General features: G+C 47.6%; 1 protein-coding gene across 1 annotated transcript in view; it reads left to right on the plus strand.

Moving 5' to 3' along the window:
* The window catches only part of Dapk1 (death associated protein kinase 1), a 156,011-nt gene that overhangs the window by 114,287 nt on the left and 24,652 nt on the right, over positions 1 to 17,072 (plus strand). Inside the window, exons 10-17 of the mRNA XM_035443025.1 lie at positions 955 to 1,047; positions 3,018 to 3,137; positions 3,550 to 3,648; positions 4,688 to 4,786; positions 6,268 to 6,366; positions 7,241 to 7,438; positions 8,694 to 8,891; positions 13,906 to 14,004. Of these exons, the coding sequence (XP_035298916.1) occupies positions 955 to 1,047; positions 3,018 to 3,137; positions 3,550 to 3,648; positions 4,688 to 4,786; positions 6,268 to 6,366; positions 7,241 to 7,438; positions 8,694 to 8,891; positions 13,906 to 14,004 (1,005 nt within the window). The remainder of the gene's footprint in view (positions 1 to 954; positions 1,048 to 3,017; positions 3,138 to 3,549; positions 3,649 to 4,687; positions 4,787 to 6,267; positions 6,367 to 7,240; positions 7,439 to 8,693; positions 8,892 to 13,905; positions 14,005 to 17,072) is intronic.

Raw genomic sequence — 17,072 nt, forward strand, 5'->3', positions numbered from 1 at the left:
TAACTTATTCTTCGAAATGAGATTTTGCATGGTCTTTTCTCATATCATCCCCAAGGCAAATTTTTAAATCAATACAATAAAGTTACAGGGAACACTTTTCCAACTGCAACAAACCACATTCTAAATAAACTGGTTTTTCCTGGTGAGCAGCAAGGCCTGGAGCTTGCATCAGGAACCCACCTTCCTCCTTGTGGGTTTGCAGGGGGACCCTGAATCTGGGAGAAGCCCTGGCAATATGGCTTGTCCTTCACACTGTGGTGACTTCCCTGTGGCCTTGGTTGGATGCTGGTTTGGGCATCTTTGAAACAATCAAAATTCAAGCATCAGAAGGCGATGGCATGGCTTCCATGCCCAAGATTAGGTCAAACCTGGAGGCAACAAGCCCCGGCCCCCTCTCTCTGCCTGGTCCAGCTGTGTTCCTCAGTTTTATACCTATTAAGCTATGGCTAGACTGTCAACAAGGCTTAGAGCTTATGCCTCAGTCTCTCCCCCTTACCTCTTCTTTCCCTCCCTGTTGTCTCTTCATTTCCTTGTGGCTTCAGCCTTTGAGAATATGGAGGAGATTATACTGCAGACTAATGTATCTGTCTCCCACTTAAGCCTGTTGAGAGTCACATATATTCCTTTAGCTGGCTTGGGCCCAGAGAGCTCAGAATAAGGCCCTTTTATCCCATGCCTGACCCAGCAAGTGTTTTGTTGGGGTTTAGAAACCAAGGCACAGAGAAAGACATGGGTACGAGGCAGCCACTTCTGCAGGTCATAGTGAATGCACAGGAGTCTCTCTCTTTTACTGTTTTGGCTCATGACCTTTAGAATACTTCCCTAAGCAAACAGTCCAGCCTGCCATGGTGTGCCCACCCCAGAGGCCTGTTGGCAGTGAACATGTTCTCAGTGTTTTTTTCCTAAGTTCTCTTTCTTTCACCCCTTGACTTTTTATGCTTATTTTATTTTCAGCAATCTGTTCGCTTGATATCACTGTGCCAAAGATTATCCAGGTCGTTTTTGTCCAGGAGTAACATGAGCGTTGCCAGAAGCGATGACACCCTGGTAAGCAATCCTGTTTGCCTTGGCCAGCTTCTTTCGTCACTGTGTTTAGATTGTTTACATTGTTCTGTGTATCCATCAGTGCCCAAAACCCCACATCAAGGAAACATCAGACTCACACTTAGTCCTGAGGTCGGCTGACTCTTGTGCCCTGTCCTGCTTTTCTTCTTTGTTTTGATTCAATTTACTTGGCATTGTCTTAGGTGCCATCCCTACTATTTCCAACAATACTACTGAAAACTCCTGTGTACACAGACATACAGTACACGTGTGCACGTGCGAGCACACACACACACACACACACACCCATACACCCATACTGATACACAAACAATCACGCACATGTGAGAGCACACACTCACACAAAAGAGAGGACAACTACTGGAAGGAGAAAGAGGTTATGGTAATTCTCATGAATGAAAATAAGAGCTCTGATTACCACCAATAGGAGAATGCAGAGTCATAATGACACAAAAAAGACAGATAGCCCTCACTTCCTTCCTCCACCAACACCAAGGGAAGGGAAGACAGTGACTGCCTCATGGTAGACCAGAAGGCCACATACACTTGGTGTATTGACATTGTCCTGACTGTCCAAAGCCCTTGAGAATGGCACCACAATTTTCTCCATGTCCAAACTGAAATCTTATCACCGATGAGCTCTTCAGATACAGCCTAGATACCTCTCACTTCAATGAGACTTTCTCCAGCCAGGCAAACAATGGGCCCTTGTTCACTGAACATGAAGGGGACTCCAGGAAAAGCAGACACAGTGGTTCTGTGGGAACCACCCTGGCTGTAACCCAATAATTGGTGTTTCCTGGGTAGAACTAGGGACTCCTAGGGCAAAGATCACATGGCAGCAGACACTAGCTCTTCTCTCCTGATGCTACTCTCTGCACTAATGCTTCAGCTCTAGTCTACAACCATAGAGCAAAATGAGAAGAAGATATGTATGCGTGCGCATGCGCGCGCGCGCGCGCGCACACACACACACACACACACACACACACACACACACACACACACACACACGAATGAAGGAAAGCCAGAGAGAAGGAAGTTATGAAGGTGGGAGGAAGAACGACCACTTTGGAAGGATGTGAAGGTGTTGGTGGAGCTAAGGGAAAAATGGCTGTGTGGGTCTGACTGTAGGGATGCTGTGGTGGGGATGACTGAAGCTCCTGAATCAGCCCTTTTAACATAACAGTGAAAGCTAGGGTAGGAGCCCTAGGAGAGGAGATCTCTCCCTGCTCTGTCTTCTGATGACTGCGGGGTGCTGTGGGCTATCTTCTGATGACTGAGGGGCTTATAGGCTGTATGCATGCATACGGGCACACATACAACACACATGCATGCACACATGTACACATGCACATATGCATGCATAGGCACACACTCATGCACACATATTCATATACCACACACACACACTTTTATCGAGCATTCAGAGGATTTTACATAGAGAAAGAAGACATTCAAATGACAAAAAAGGAGAGAAAGAAAAGATAATTATGTAATTGGAAAATTTAGCAAATGAGACTGTCTTCTTTAAAAAAAACCTTGCATTTCCTTGGTTCTGTGATTTTTCTTCTTCCTCTTCATATATCAGGAGAGGTCATGTCACAGAGGACCCTCTACACAGTGCTTTCTGGTAACTCTGTTTTGACGGAATCCTCAGATAAACAGAGCATCATTACTCGGCATTCTTGTTCAAAATCTGTACCTTAAAAACTGTTTGCTCTTGGTTACAATGGGGGTGCCATCAGGCTCAGTTGAGTAGCAGGTGGAAATCATTGGCTGCATGAAAGGGTAAAGGTTCACCTCCCAGCTCCCTTGGTGAGTGTGGATTGGGGATTAAGTGGCATTCTTTCCTTAGAATGCCCCTATGGCAAGCAAGCCAGGACTCATTCACTGTGTTGATAAGGGTCCTGGCCAGGGGGCAACTCTTTCCATCCTCATGTCTCTCTCAGGATGAGGAGGACTCCTTCGTGATGAAAGCCATCATCCATGCCATCAACGATGACAATGTCCCAGGCCTGCAGCACCTTCTGGGCTCGTTGTCCAGCTATGATGTGAATCAGCCCAACAAGGTCTGACTCTCCTCTGCCAGGGGTGCCAGAGGGTTGCATCACAGACTAAGTGTGGGGAGACCCCAATTACTTTTCCAACCCCACCTTATAAATGGAGCCTCCATTCTGTGGGGGAAATCCTTTCTGTCTACAGTGATTTGAGTTGCAAATAAGGATGTTTTGCATTGAGGGCCTTCCTTCACACCCCAGTTGCACCCACACCCTTGAAATCCTATCTCTTTTACAAATAGTACCATCCTTGAGTGCAAATCTGAAAGAGGAGGTGCTTCTTGTCCTTCTCCCAGTGTCTTTCCTTCCTGTCCTCAGATAGGGAAAGGGTCTGGACGCAGCAGGGAGGGGATATCCATGACAGCGTGGGCTTCCCCTTCCCTACCAAACCTGAAAAACAGACTAGTTTTACCTTCTCTTCCAGCATGGGACACCTCCCTTACTGATTGCTGCTGGCTGTGGGAATATCCAGATGCTGCAGTTACTCATAAAACGAGGCTCAAGGATCGATGTCCAGGATAAGGTCATAATTCTGTGTCATTAAAAATGAATTTGCTTCATGTATTCCCAAATGTCTTCCTAACCATAGGAGCAGCAAGTAGGAGAGGATGTCCACTTTTGTGACATCCTGTAAAAGTGAGCTGCATAGAGGCTTGCTCAGGCTCTCATGCATAACCTGGGGAGAGGTGCAGGCTGCGTGGAGAGCCTTGTGCAGGCTGACGTACCCTGGGGAGAGGTGCATGCATTTAACCCCTGCCGGCTCCACTTCTTTCTTGTGCTTCATGTCTTGCAGATTATTTACTCAGCAGTGTTACAACTTAAACTTGGAAAAGTTTTCATTGTGTAGTTAATCTCATCAGAAATTCATTAGCCTGCATGTTTGTCAGGCATCCGGATAGGGCCACACATCCTGGTGTAAACAGCATTGTAAATGCAGATGTCATCAGCAGCCATAAAGACTCTGACTCGTCCTGAGAATCTATGAGTTCAATCCCTGATCCTATCAAATGTGGACTAAGACAATCCCTGATCCTATCAAATGTGGACTAAGAGTGCTTGTAGAAAAAAAAGGAATCCAGAATGTGTTTCTTCTCACTTGTCTCTAGATGATGAAGCAAACAAATGTTCCCATAGTATTTCAGTTGCTTCAGGAGTTCTGAGTAGGTTAGAGGTGATTTGGGGTGCATTGGAGGATATGTGTATTCTGTGAAAGCTACATCTTTTTTTTTTAATAGACGTGTCTTGAACACCCATGAATTTTTTTTTTTTTTTGGTACTATATGGAGGCTTGGATCAGAATCAGTTCCCTGCAGATACCAAGGAGACTGTAGAAATTCTAGCTAGAGGTTGATATGAAGGCTTCAGAAAAGAAAAAAGAAAGTTTTGTTTTTACATTGAAACACTTAGATATATTTATAAGAAAAGTTGCAAAGGTGATAGAGAAAACCTCTTTCAGCACCCCACTGAGCTAATGTGGTACAGGACTGTGGTATAATTATTAAATCCTTGAAGCCCAGTGGTCCAGGAGTTCCATATGTGACACTACACTGGTTTCCTTGCAGGGAGGATCCAATGCCATCTACTGGGCCTCCCGGCACGGCCATGTGGATACTTTGAAGTTTCTCAATGACAACAAATGCCCTTTGGATGTTAAAGACAAGGTGAGACCATGCTTCAGGGGTGCATTGAGTGTTGGGCCTGCCTTGTGCACCAGAACCCAAAGGTAAAGATTGAGTGTGGGCCTGCCCAGTGCGCCAGAGCCCAAAGATAAAGACTGAGTGTGGATGGACCTGCCTGTTGTACCAGAGCCTAAAGGTAAAGATTGAAGACCAAATCCTCTAGCAGGGATTAAAGTTGAAGGTTTTGTTGTTTTGGTTATTTGGCTGTGACTTGGCCCAGTATTTCAATCAGAGTTTCTACATCAGATGTTTCTAACCATTGTTGGGTTTGTGGGAAAGCAAAGGATTTAGGGTTGTGTGGTGGAACAAAGCTGTTCACCTCATGGAAACCAGGCAGGAAGGAGGGAGGCAGAGACAAAGAGACACAGACACTCTCAATTGCTGCTGGAGTTTCTCTCCCTCCAGGTCCCACAGCTACTTTGCCCCAAATAAGCACACAGATGCTATATTAATCATGAAACTGTTGGCCAATGGCTAATGCTTCTTATGGGCTAGCTCTGTCTTAATTATTAACCCATTTCTGCAAATCTATGTATTTCCATGTGGTCATGGCTTACAGGAGAACGCCCAAACTGTTACTCCTTTCTCTGCTACATGGCTTCCTCCCAAAATCCTCTGCCTCTCTCCTCAGCATTCTCCTCACCTCCTAGCCCCACCTAGCGTCCTGCCTCTATTGGCCAAACAGTGTTTTATTCATCTACCAGTGAGAAGCATATATACAGAAGGACGTCCCCATCACTCAATGCCTCCTTTATTGCAACCTAGCTTCCATTAGCCCCACCTCCTAAAGTTCCAGCTCTCATGGCCTTTGAAGGGTGATTAAGATCTGGACAGCAGCACATAAGTTCGTCACTGCAGTTTTCCTGCCAGTTGACAGTAAACTGTGTTTTCTGTAGTTAGCTTAGTTTGACAGTGGCAGGTGCAGGCACAGGCAAAGCACCGGAAGTTGTGTTCGCTGTTCACAGAAATTTACTGTAAGTGAAATGTGGTGTTCTTTAAGATCTCGGTGAGTGTAAGAAATGAGTTTCTGTGTACAGATAAGGCAATGGAAGGAGAAAGTTGTTAGTAAATAAAACTACAAATTTAAATAATTGCAGAATGATAGGCGTGTCTCAAAAGGGGTTTGTGCTTGGGTCCAAGAGCAGCGAGAGGGGGGTAATGTTCGCTTCACCTTCAGCAGCTAAAAGCAGCTGCTCCCAAAGGAGGTAAAACATGGCCACTATGGTAAAGGGGACATAGTCTCAAGAGTTGCTTTCAGTAACAAGGTGAACGGGTATGAGTGTGCAACAGTGGCTGTCTAGGGGCTGCCAGACCCCAGGTCCTGCCCTTATTCTCTGGGGAGCAAATGGGCTTGAGGGAGGGTGTAAAGTACCACCAAAGGAAGGTGTGGGAACCGGCACTCTCTGTCTCCTGAGTGGTTTTTGAATTCTGGTCTTTAGATGGTGGGTCCATTTCTTTTGCAGTCTGGGGAAACAGCCCTGCACGTGGCAGCCCGGTATGGCCATGCAGACGTGGTTCAACTACTGTGCAGCTTCGGCTCTAATCCTGATTTCCAGGACAAGGTAAGTCATGGGAGCAAATGCTCTCAATTCCCTGGCCCGAGGCTTTGATGCACAGCAGGCAGGTGACCCATGGAGGCCTCTGGACTTAGGTGTCTTATCCACTGCAGAGCACAGGTCCTCAGACGGCACCTTGCAAACCGGCTTCCTTTCAGCTTCCTCATTCACCCATTTAATCCCCTGGACAGCTGGTTATCAGCACCTTTGCTTTACAGATGAGGGAAAGCACACAGGAAGTTCCACAGCCTGCTCAAAAGTCTGTGGTGGGAGCAGGGATTGAAGCCTACTCAATCTGGGTTTAGGATTTCTATTTGTAAGCACTGCTCTCTCAGGGGACCTTGTAGACAGATGTGTGTTTGATAATGCTGATGGAGGAACGTCCCAACCCCCTCAGCTGTTGGAACAGTGCTTCCTTGACTGGTCACAGAAAGGTCCTCATGATAGCTGCCTCACTGTGCTCTTCTGACTCATCCTGGAGTCAGATACCTGGTGGAAATCAAAGCACAGACATTGCTAGAAGAATTCTTGCTTATAGGAGAGCTTTCCTGCCAGCAGTAGTTTCAGAGAGACAAAGAAAAGCAACTTTGCTGATTCTGAGTCCGCCCATGTCAAGGTTTTGCTCTTCAGGAGTCTGAGCCAGCCCTCATGCGGCCCCAGTAGTGCTGCCTGTAATATGCTGAGGAAGCAAAGTTCACCATGTAGCGCTCCTGTTGAGGGAACAGACTGACCAGGAGGAGCCCTGTGTCTGCCGCTGCCTTAATGGCAGTGGCTCCCGCTGGTGTCCTTATTTCAGATTAATTTTTTTGCCGCATTGGCTGCAATCTCTGACTTGGCTGCCGTTTGCATAGTCTTCCCCTGCATCCATGCCCTTTACCAGGAAGAAGAAACCCCCCTGCACTGTGCTGCCTGGCACGGCTACTACTCTGTGGCCAAAGCCCTCTGTGAAGTTAGCTGCAACGTGAATATCAAGAACCGGGAAGGAGAGACCCCACTGCTCACGGCGTCTGCCAGGGGCTATCACGACATCGTGGAGTGTCTGGTTGGACATGGAGCTGACTTAAATGCCTGCGACAAGGTGCTTTTTTGGGAGAAATGCTTGGCACTCACTGTGAAGTGACCTGGTGGGCTGCAGGGACAGAGACATTTACCTACTTGGACTTAGTGTGTGACGATTTCCTTTCTTTGGTTCCAAAGTTTCAAGAATATTCTAGAGTCTTTTTTTTTTTAATGTAACTAAGTTTATGAGTTGAGCAAGCCAGTTTGGCCACTGTTTTAATCTTTTTAATTTTGGAGCAGGGACAATGGCACCATATCGTCAGTTTTTAGACCTGCATAGAAATGGGTGTTTATTTTGCCACCTGCTCTTTTGTAAAAAGGCAACCAACCACTCCTTTTTGTTTTACAATTTCACTTCCAGACCAGCTGTTCCCTTCTTACCTAAGCAAATTCCTCACCATCTATTTGAACTTGTACTTAAAGGGACATAGTAGTAGTGCTGTGTACAGTTGCTGGGGGGGGGGTTCTTGTAGTTCATGTAGCAACCGCCCTTTGTGGAGTGGTGCCTCGGAACTGTGTGGTTCTCAGGTGGAGGCAGCAGTGTCCCCAGGAGACTTTCTAGTAATATGTGGAGACGTATTTTGATTGCTGAGGTTGGGCTGGGTATTTTCTACTGGCGCCAAGTAGACAGAGCTAGTGCTTCCTCTAGACATTCAGAAGTCCCAAAGCCAAGAGTGCTAAGTGGAGAAACTCAAAAAGGGGTGGGACCAAAGCATTGCTTGCCCACAGTACTCAGTACCTCTATTCCCAGGGGTCCTGTACCCAGCGCTATTAATTCCCAGGCCTGGTTCTTGTATTTGCTTTCTGAGCATTCAGTAGCCCTGGGGGAAATTTCTTCTCTCTCTCTCTCTCTCTCTCTCTCTCTCTCTCTCTCTCTCTCTCTCTCTCTCTCTCTCTCCCTTTCCCTACCTCTCTCTTTCTGTTGCAAACTAAAGTAGTAGTCTCTGCTTAGGAATTTAGCAGTGTTTTCCAGCCCTGTTCCCATGGACAATCAATTGGCATACCAATAGCTTATCAATTCTGAGATAGAGGTGTAGTCTTTCTATCTCATCTACTGCCTGAGCCTAAGTGAGTCAGCAGATGGTCAGCTCAGGCTTCAGTTATGCAGAGTGAATGGATAAAGCCCACCCTTCTTCCTTCCAGAGTCCAGGCAATGACTTTGAAGTTGTTGGGTGTTTGAAGTAGCCATCCTGTTCTCAGCTAAGCCTCACACAGGGGAGAGATGGGGCTGAGGGTCTAAGATAGAACACTCATGGGCTTGGACTTGGTTCCAGGATGGACACATTGCCCTTCATCTTGCTGTGAGGCGTTGTCAGATGGAGGTCATCAAGACCCTCCTTGGCCATGGGTGTTTTGTGGATTTCCAAGACAGGCATGGCAACACACCCCTGCACGTCGCCTGCAAAGATGGAAGTGCACCTATCGTGGTGGCCCTCTGTGAAGCCAACTGCAATCTGGACATCTCAAACAAGGTACTCGTAAGGGGCGGGATTCCCAGATTCCCACCGGCTGCTGTGTTCTCGCCATGTTTTTATTATTATCTTGTCATGCTTGAGGACGACTGTCACTCTAGGGGACAGTGCCATTTTGAGATGTGTGACTTTTGAGATGGGGACAGTAACATACACTTCCTGCCTGTCCTATCTTCCCACTGTTGTGCTTGTGAAATGAATGAACGTGTGTGTGTATGAGTGTTTGTACGTGTGTTGTACACCCTTGCATGTACTCACACACACACACACACACACACACACACACACACACACACACACACACACACACGTGCTGTGTTTCCAAAAAGAGTCAGGGTTCGTGGTTCATGCTTCTTTCTGAAGCACCGACTCTTCAGTAAATGCTTTTGAAGCTGTGTTTCGATCAAGGTCCCTGAGCGCGAGCGCTGGGTATCCTGTCTCTGTTGAGCTGTCTGAGGACAGAAGTTCCCAACACTCTTGTGTATGTATGCACGCATGGGCACTAAGCAAATTTGGTAAAGCCAAGGGAATACTGTCACCTTATAAGTAAAATGAAAATAAATTGCATTTTAACAGTCCATTAAAAAGTCCCAGTTGCAGATTCTGGACTGTAGTTGTCACCTGTCATTTCATTGAATCCCAGATAGATTTTTCAGTATAAAATAAGGACAACTAAACATTTGTGTAGTTTCAGCATGTACTATGTGAAAGGCGGGCACACTCTTTTCTTAAGGTCATGTTAAAAAAGAAATTGAGAGGAATTAATTGTGGGGAATGTCAGTTTGTATTTGGTGTGCAGGTTGCCGTAGGGTTTTATGATGATTTGTTTGAGGCAAAATAGCTAATATATGAAACAGCTGGAGAATTGTCTTGCTATTCCTTTTGCATATTACAAGATTAATTGTGGTGGACATTGAAGTTGGCAGTCCTGGTAATCTGAGACCCTAGGAAGGCGATAGGTACCTTGGGTCTTTGGTTTAGCTGCTTCTTGCTCTCCCAGTCTATCCTTTGCTAATTGTGCCAAGGTAGGTATGTAAGAGGCTTCAGAGGGAAGCCAAATGACTTTCCTTCAGGATTCCCTCATTGAGTTTAAAGTGGCCTCAGTGGACACATGCCCATTAAACTACCTTCAGCCTTCACTGCAGGCAGCACAGTGAACAGACAGCCTTTGCACAGCATTTGGGCTACACCAGCTAATTTCTTAGCATGGACAACAAAGGCCTGGAGTTCAGTTCCCACTATCCAGAGAACATAAAACAAAGCAAAGCATGCTTTAGCTTGTGCCTAAAGGTAAATCTTGTTAAACATGTTCAGTAAAAGGTTGGGCATGGTGGCACACGCCTGTACCCCCAACACCTCTGATACATAGGCAGGATTGTGAGTTTGAGGCAAGCCTGGGCTACATGCTAAGAGCCTTTCTCCAACACAAACAAACTTCCACAAGGACAAGCCTAAGTTTCAATGTTTACAAACAACTGACCCAGGCTGAGATGTGCCCTGGGAATCTTTGATTGCGTGCATGAGGCCCATGGTCCTATTCATAGCATCACAAATGTGGACAAATGAGACGCTTGGCTCATTTGATGGGGACTGGTCACAGTGATTCACAGTGCATGTTTGATCACATATTATGTTGGGACAGCATGGACTGGGGGGTGGTTCTGGTAGTATGTTGTGCTCAGCATTGTGCTCATTCAACATGAAAACCTTGAGTTACAGAGTGTCAGCTTGCAGTGTGCAGCAGGTTCAGACTTGTGTGGAGCAGGAACCTGCCAGCTGTCATAGCGCAGCCTTCTGGCTGTGCCCTCCCATGCTGAAGGTGTCACACTGGAGATGGGCAGGGGAGGAAGCTGGCTTTTCTTTGTAAAAGCCGCTTTTGGAACCTATCCCACCCTTCAAGGCCTGACCTACCCCTGAGAGGTAAAACCCCAGTGACCCACTCCCATGCCCCCAGGCTTCACCTCTTCCAAAGTCCTGTGACCCTCTGTGAACCAAGTCTCTATCCTGTGGACCATTAGATGACAAATGATATTCAGACGCTGCCTGCCCCTCTGCCTCTTTCTCTTCCTCTCTCCTCTGACCCTCTGCCTGCTTCCCCTCCTCGTTCCATCCCTGACCCTCTCCCTCTATCTTTCTCCCTTCCCTCTGGTGAGGAAGTAGAGATGCTAAGCCCTGTGCAGGACAGTGAGTTCCAGCCACAGCTTCCCTGCAGTCCGTCCAGTCTGCCTTACTCAGGCCCACTTGGGTAGCCGTTGGTCAGAGTGGACATCGCACAGTGGTGTCCGTGCCCCTCAGACAGGCTGCCACTCTTTCCCCAGAGGGCTGTCTTGCAAGATTAGATTCCTCCAGAGATAAACTTGGCCATCCAAGTCCTGCTCCTCTCACACCAGGAGGGTAGGGACTTGTCACTCTGTGGTGACATTTCTTCATGCTTTATTCGAAGATTGGGGTGGTTGCTTTTTAACCCAGCTGAGTCAGCAGACATATGAGAGAAAGGGATGGCACCGTGTGTCTCTAAGGCATCCTCCAGACAGACAGACAGACAGACATAGAGACTCACACACACATGCACACCACCCACACCTGTGATGAACATGGCACCAGGTGTGATAGGTGCCTTTCTGCACAACCCAGGCACTTGAAGGAGGTGAGGATTTGGCTATGGGTGATTCTGCCTTCAGGATGCCTTTAGAAAACCAGCACATAATAAATACAAATACAAAGTAGCAAACTCACTTGTGATCACTGCTGGGTCAGGCATCGGGCAGGCACAGGGTGCTTGGGAAAGAGGAAGGGATCGGAGAGTGTCACAGAGGTGACATAGCAGTTAGGATCCAGCTAGATGAAGAGGTCAGAAGAGGTAACCACTGTGGTGCTCACACAGCAGGGCTGTGCAGGTCCTGAGGGCAGATGGGAAAAGGGAGAAAAGGAAGCTGGGAGGAGCCCCAGGGTCCAGATGTGAAAAGCCGAGAGTGTAACACTAAGGAATTTGATTTTGTCACGTTCAGTGCTACCCACTGGAGGGAGGTAGAGGCAGAAGGCTTGGAAGTTCAAGGCCAGCCCAGGCTACATGAGACCCTGCCCTAAAATTTCTTTATGAGGTTCTTAGGAAGGGTCATTTCTTTGTTGCTTATCTTCCTCGCCTCTCTTCCCCCGTGTGAGGCTGTGCATCAGAACTGCCTTCCTAACACTTCTTCCAGGCGTTTCATCCAGATCTTCAAAGCTCTCTCTCTTCTCTCTTCTCCCATTAAGTCTTGCAGTTTTCAAAGTTAAAAACTGTTTCCTGTTGGAGAGATGGCTCAGCAGTTAAGAGCACTGGCTGCTCTTCCAGAGGTCCTGAGTTCAATTCCCAGCAACCACATGGTGGCTCACAACCATCCATAATCCATCAGGTGCCCTCTTCTGCCCTGCTGACAGAACACTGTATACATAATAAATAAATAAATAAATAAATAAATAAATAAATCTTAAAAACAAATCTTAAAAAAAACCTGTTTCCTAAAACCTGTAACGAGGGTGACAAAACAAATCACACATCACAGCACTGTTTGCAGCGGGAATGCGGTAGGACACTCCCTCCAGTTCTGTTCCCTGCCAGCTGGCTACAGGAGTCACCATGGCCGAGTAGCATTCAGGCCCCTAAAAGCATTCCGGAGATTTAGTTACAGACACAGAAACACCGACGTCATGTGAATTAGCTAGTAATGGGACAAAGGATATGATCATGTGTTTGCCAATTCAGTTCCTTGTCTCTTACGGAAGATCCATAGGTGCGAGCTGGGAGGGAAAGGCTCCAGAGTGTTAGTAGAGAGTGGGGGTGGGGGGGCGGCATGGGGAAGAGAGGGGATGGCATTGAGGATTTAAGTTTCTTCCACACTCCTTCTATATTAAACACTTAAAATGACAAGGTGTCGACCCATGTGAAAATAAACACCACGCAGGCAAATATTCCTAAGATTGGACTCTTCACATCCTCTGAAGTGTCTTAGTGATTTTTTATTCATTGTAATTTCACTGTATCTTGGTCCCCAAACTTAGCAGCCTCTGAGAAAAACAAAACATGCTTGGAGAGGAATCTCCTGCTCTTAGTCACCAGGGTGTGTGGTTGCTGAGTCCTACAGTACCTCTCCGACTGTGGATTATTCACGTGATTATTTTCAAGGTTTAGACATTAAAAAATATTACTTTATGTGTATGGGTATTTTGTCTGCCTGTATTATTGTGCATCACATGTGTGCCTGATGCCAACAGGGGTCAGAGAGGCTGTTGGGTCCCCTGAAACGAGTTATGGATGGTTGTGAGCCACCGTGCGGGTGCTAGCTAGATCCTCTGGAAGAGTAGCTAGTTCAGCTAACTTTGGAGCCATCACTCCGGTCCCTATTTTCAAGACCTTTGCTTCTTAGTGTAGAGACCACCAACTCCTAAGAGGAGACCTACAAGGACAAGTGCCAATGAGAAGAGAGCTGGCCGCCTAAGGTACTTGGAGGAGATATTCACCTATGTCCTTCAAACCTTAAGGTGACCTTCATTATCCCTGGGGGCTCACTGTGGTGCCCCATCGTGCACGATACACAGTTTGAGAACCACAGCCATAAAATCCATAGTAGGCGTGGCCTCAAAGCAAAGTGCCCTCCACAGCCCTTCTCTTTTTCCCTCCCCAGCCCTGTGAATCAGAACTATATGGGTGCACGTACATATGGATGTCTGGGCATTTATGCGCTTGCCTCTTGCCTTGCTCTCTGCCAGCGCAGCAGGACACTGGGTTATCCTGTGGCTAGCCTCCTCACTCATCTTTTGAAGGTGTATTTGAAGCTAGTCTTTCAACTTCAAAGCACTTGAAAATGTTCTGCCTGGCAGGCTTGCCTCAGTGGGAGCCAGAACCTCCTCTTCAGTTCTGGTGGACACAGGTCCCTTATGTAATGCTGTCTCTCACCCAACAACAATGGCTCCGAACCAGGGTCTTTTACAGGTAACAGCCATGAGAACACTTTTGGTATTTTTTTTCTCTTCCCAGTATGGACGCACTCCTCTCCACCTTGCAGCCAACAACGGGATCCTGGATGTGGTCCGCTACCTCTGTCTGATGGGTGCCAATGTGGAGGCTCTGACCTCGGTGAGTACCAGGCAGGTGCAGGTGTTTGGCTGCAGAGAACCATGGAAACTTCTCATGCCTCAAGGGCACGGGGAGAGAGGCATTGCCTGGCAACTGCATTCTAAAGCAGACAGGCTGCTGTTAAGCTTTAACCCTCCTCTGCAGTCACACAAACATTTGCCCACACAGACCCAGTTTAATGTCTAGTTAATGTTTCATCCTTGTCTCACCTCGCCCGCCCCGCTCCTCCAGCGACCCGCTGGTTCGCACTGGCCTTTTGTTTACCCGTGTTACACAACAGTGCCGCTTAGCTCTCTGTTCCATGTATGGATTTCTCTTTCATAAGTGCTTCCCGTTGGCTCCAGGGCACAAGCCGCCCAGTGCCCTGTAGGAGGAGCTGAATCCCCCCGAGTGGCTGTGGGGGTCATGAGCAGTCAAGAGGCAAAGGGCTGGTTCTACTGCTTAGCATCTGCCTTTGCTGCTGGGCCTGAAAACAACTTTTAAGTAAGATGCAATCCATTTTTCTCACTTGTCATTCAGGCTTAGTATCTCAACAGCAGAAGAGAGACCCTTTGCTCCATATTTCATACCAGAGATAAGAGTTTGGCCAACAGGATGAGTTGGCAGTTCAGTTGCGGCCATGAAGTATTGTTTGAGTTGTTGCTGGCATGACAGTTGACTGCTAGTGTGAAAGGTCTTGACAGTCAGTTGTGAAGGTGATCACGTGGTATTTGATGTGGCAGCCCACTGGAGGCCCTGAGGCAGGAAGTACAACTTTGGTTCTTGGAGATCTTCAAGGTCTAAACACACAGAGCCAAATCCAGCCTGCTGCTTGGTTTTGTAAATGAAGTCTCCCTGTATGTAGCACAGCCACTCTCATTTGCTTACTTGTTGTCTCTGTCTGTGGCTGTTGCAGAGCCCCCAAACATCTGGCATGATCCCCAGAGGGCCTGTGGGCTGGTCTGTGTGTAGGTCTTTTTGGTACCACCCACTCTCAAGATGTAGCAGTTGTGTTCTGTACAGTATTGGGCGCTCTGCAGGTGTAGACGTTAACAGTGCTCTGCATGGAAGGGGCACGCTGCTCAGGGCACTTGTTTACTCCTGCCCTGAGTGCAAGGTCCTGCACCACCTGTGTGCCAAGTCTTTACCCACGGGGCAGTTATCTTGCAGTAAAGTGTCACGTGCATTTTTAAGAGGAAAAATATTTCTCTGTCTCAGATGATGCCTCATAGGGAAAATAAAAAACAAGAGTGACTTTGAAATCCTATCAGATGATGGGGCCAGAAATGTGTGTGGCCTCTCCTCTTTTCCTGTTCCCTAGTGAGCTCATGGACCTCCCCTGTAGTGTCTGTCTCCTCTGTTCCCCCACCACTGCTCTGCTCCTGCCACTTTCTTCTCTGGTCCCTACCTCTTCCAGCTTCTAGAAGGGCTCTTCGGGGTTTTCTATCCACATTGTATAGTTCCTTGCTTAGCCTTGCCATTTACTCAGACATATCATACAGAGAGGATCTTCTAGAAAATGAGAAAGAGAGGTGCTGACAAAAGAATCTTAACAGTCAGTCTGGAGTCACTGAGTGATGATAGACAACAATTGGGTCCTGGGAAATTGGTGGATCTCCCTCTGCAGGAGCTGGTACATGGAGTATGGTCACTGAGTAGTCCGGAAGTCATCAGAGGCTCAGGAAAAGCGCCAAATACAAAGGCCTGAGCTTGGTGGCCACCTGCTCCTGTGAGAATTCCAGGGACCATGTTGGAGACCCTCCCATGGCATCTGGAGATCTAGCCAGGAGAAGGCGGGACTCCTCTTCTTAGAACAGCAATGACTTTGTGAGAAGGGTGGGGTGACCATCGACAAATGCAAAGCCCAGACTGTGTCTATCGTTTCATATTTTCTAGCAGCGACATTAAAGGCGAAACGGATGCAAAATTTCAGTAGTACATTCAAAGTATTTCAACAGGAGTATTTTGAGATTATTAGTATCTTCCGTATTCTCTCATCTGTACCAAGTCTTCAGTGCCTTATGTGCTCTGCGCTGACATCCATTTTTTCCTGGGCCACATTTCTGACCTGTGACTGGGGCTGTTGCCATGTGGGACAACCAGAGCTGTAACTTTCTCTGGCTCCTTCTGAGAAGCTCCACAGCGCCGTCTAGTGTCACGTTTATTCTCCTAGTCTGATCTCTACTGGGGATGATTTCCTATACTTCCTTCTGCCTCCCACTCACCTCTGGCTTGTCTTCCTCCACCACTGACTCAGCAGAGGCCACAGTCCCTCTGGGAAGTTGCTTCTTTTAATATAAACCAAGACAAAGATTACTAAAGAAGTGACTGGATGTCATGGTGCACACCTTTGATGCCAGGACTTGAGAGTCGGAGGAAGGCAAATCTTTGAGTTCAAGGCCAGCCTGGCCTTAATACAAAGTTCCAGGCCAGCCGGAGCTATGTCGTAAAACCCAGTCTCAAAAGTAAAATGAAATAGTATGCGATCAAAACGATCCAAGTGTGGTAAGTGGTTTACAGGACTTTTGTAGATCCGCCTGGGCCGTGACATAACCAAGGGCCACCCCAGGAGCCAATTGCTTGACTCCGTGATGCCTCCTCTCTCTGGATGTAACCCCCTCTGAGTCGGTCTCTTCCTCCCATTGCCTTCTCCTCCCGCTCAGCAAGTACCAGTGGCTCCTGTTAATCCTGCTTCTTAGTCCTGACATCTTAGACATACCCCTGCCTCCCTGCACTGGCATCTCCTCTGCTTCTGCCCGTACGTGGCTCTTTCCCCTGTTCCTTGCTGGACACCTGCTGTCCAGCCTTCCTTGTCTTCTCTCTGGGGCCCAGGCCTGCAGCTTCGCTTGAACACCCAGGGCCACCTCCGTGTCTGTGAGTGGACCTGCATGTCCTCAGAGCTCAGCCCGGGATGTCACCTTGGAGAGTCCAAGGCAGCCACGCCCTGCTCCTCTTCCTTGATGCTTACTCTTGATGAAGGCATTCCATGCACATAGACAGTTTGACCGGAACTCCTGGTTGGGGGTGCAGTGTCCAATAAGGAGCCCAGCTGAGCAGAGGAGAAGGCCTGTCCTTCCTGTTTGGATTCA

The sequence above is a fragment of the Cricetulus griseus genome, chromosome 3 (assembly GCF_003668045.3).
Source record: "Cricetulus griseus strain 17A/GY chromosome 3, alternate assembly CriGri-PICRH-1.0, whole genome shotgun sequence".
Taxonomy (NCBI): Eukaryota; Metazoa; Chordata; class Mammalia; order Rodentia; family Cricetidae; genus Cricetulus; species Cricetulus griseus.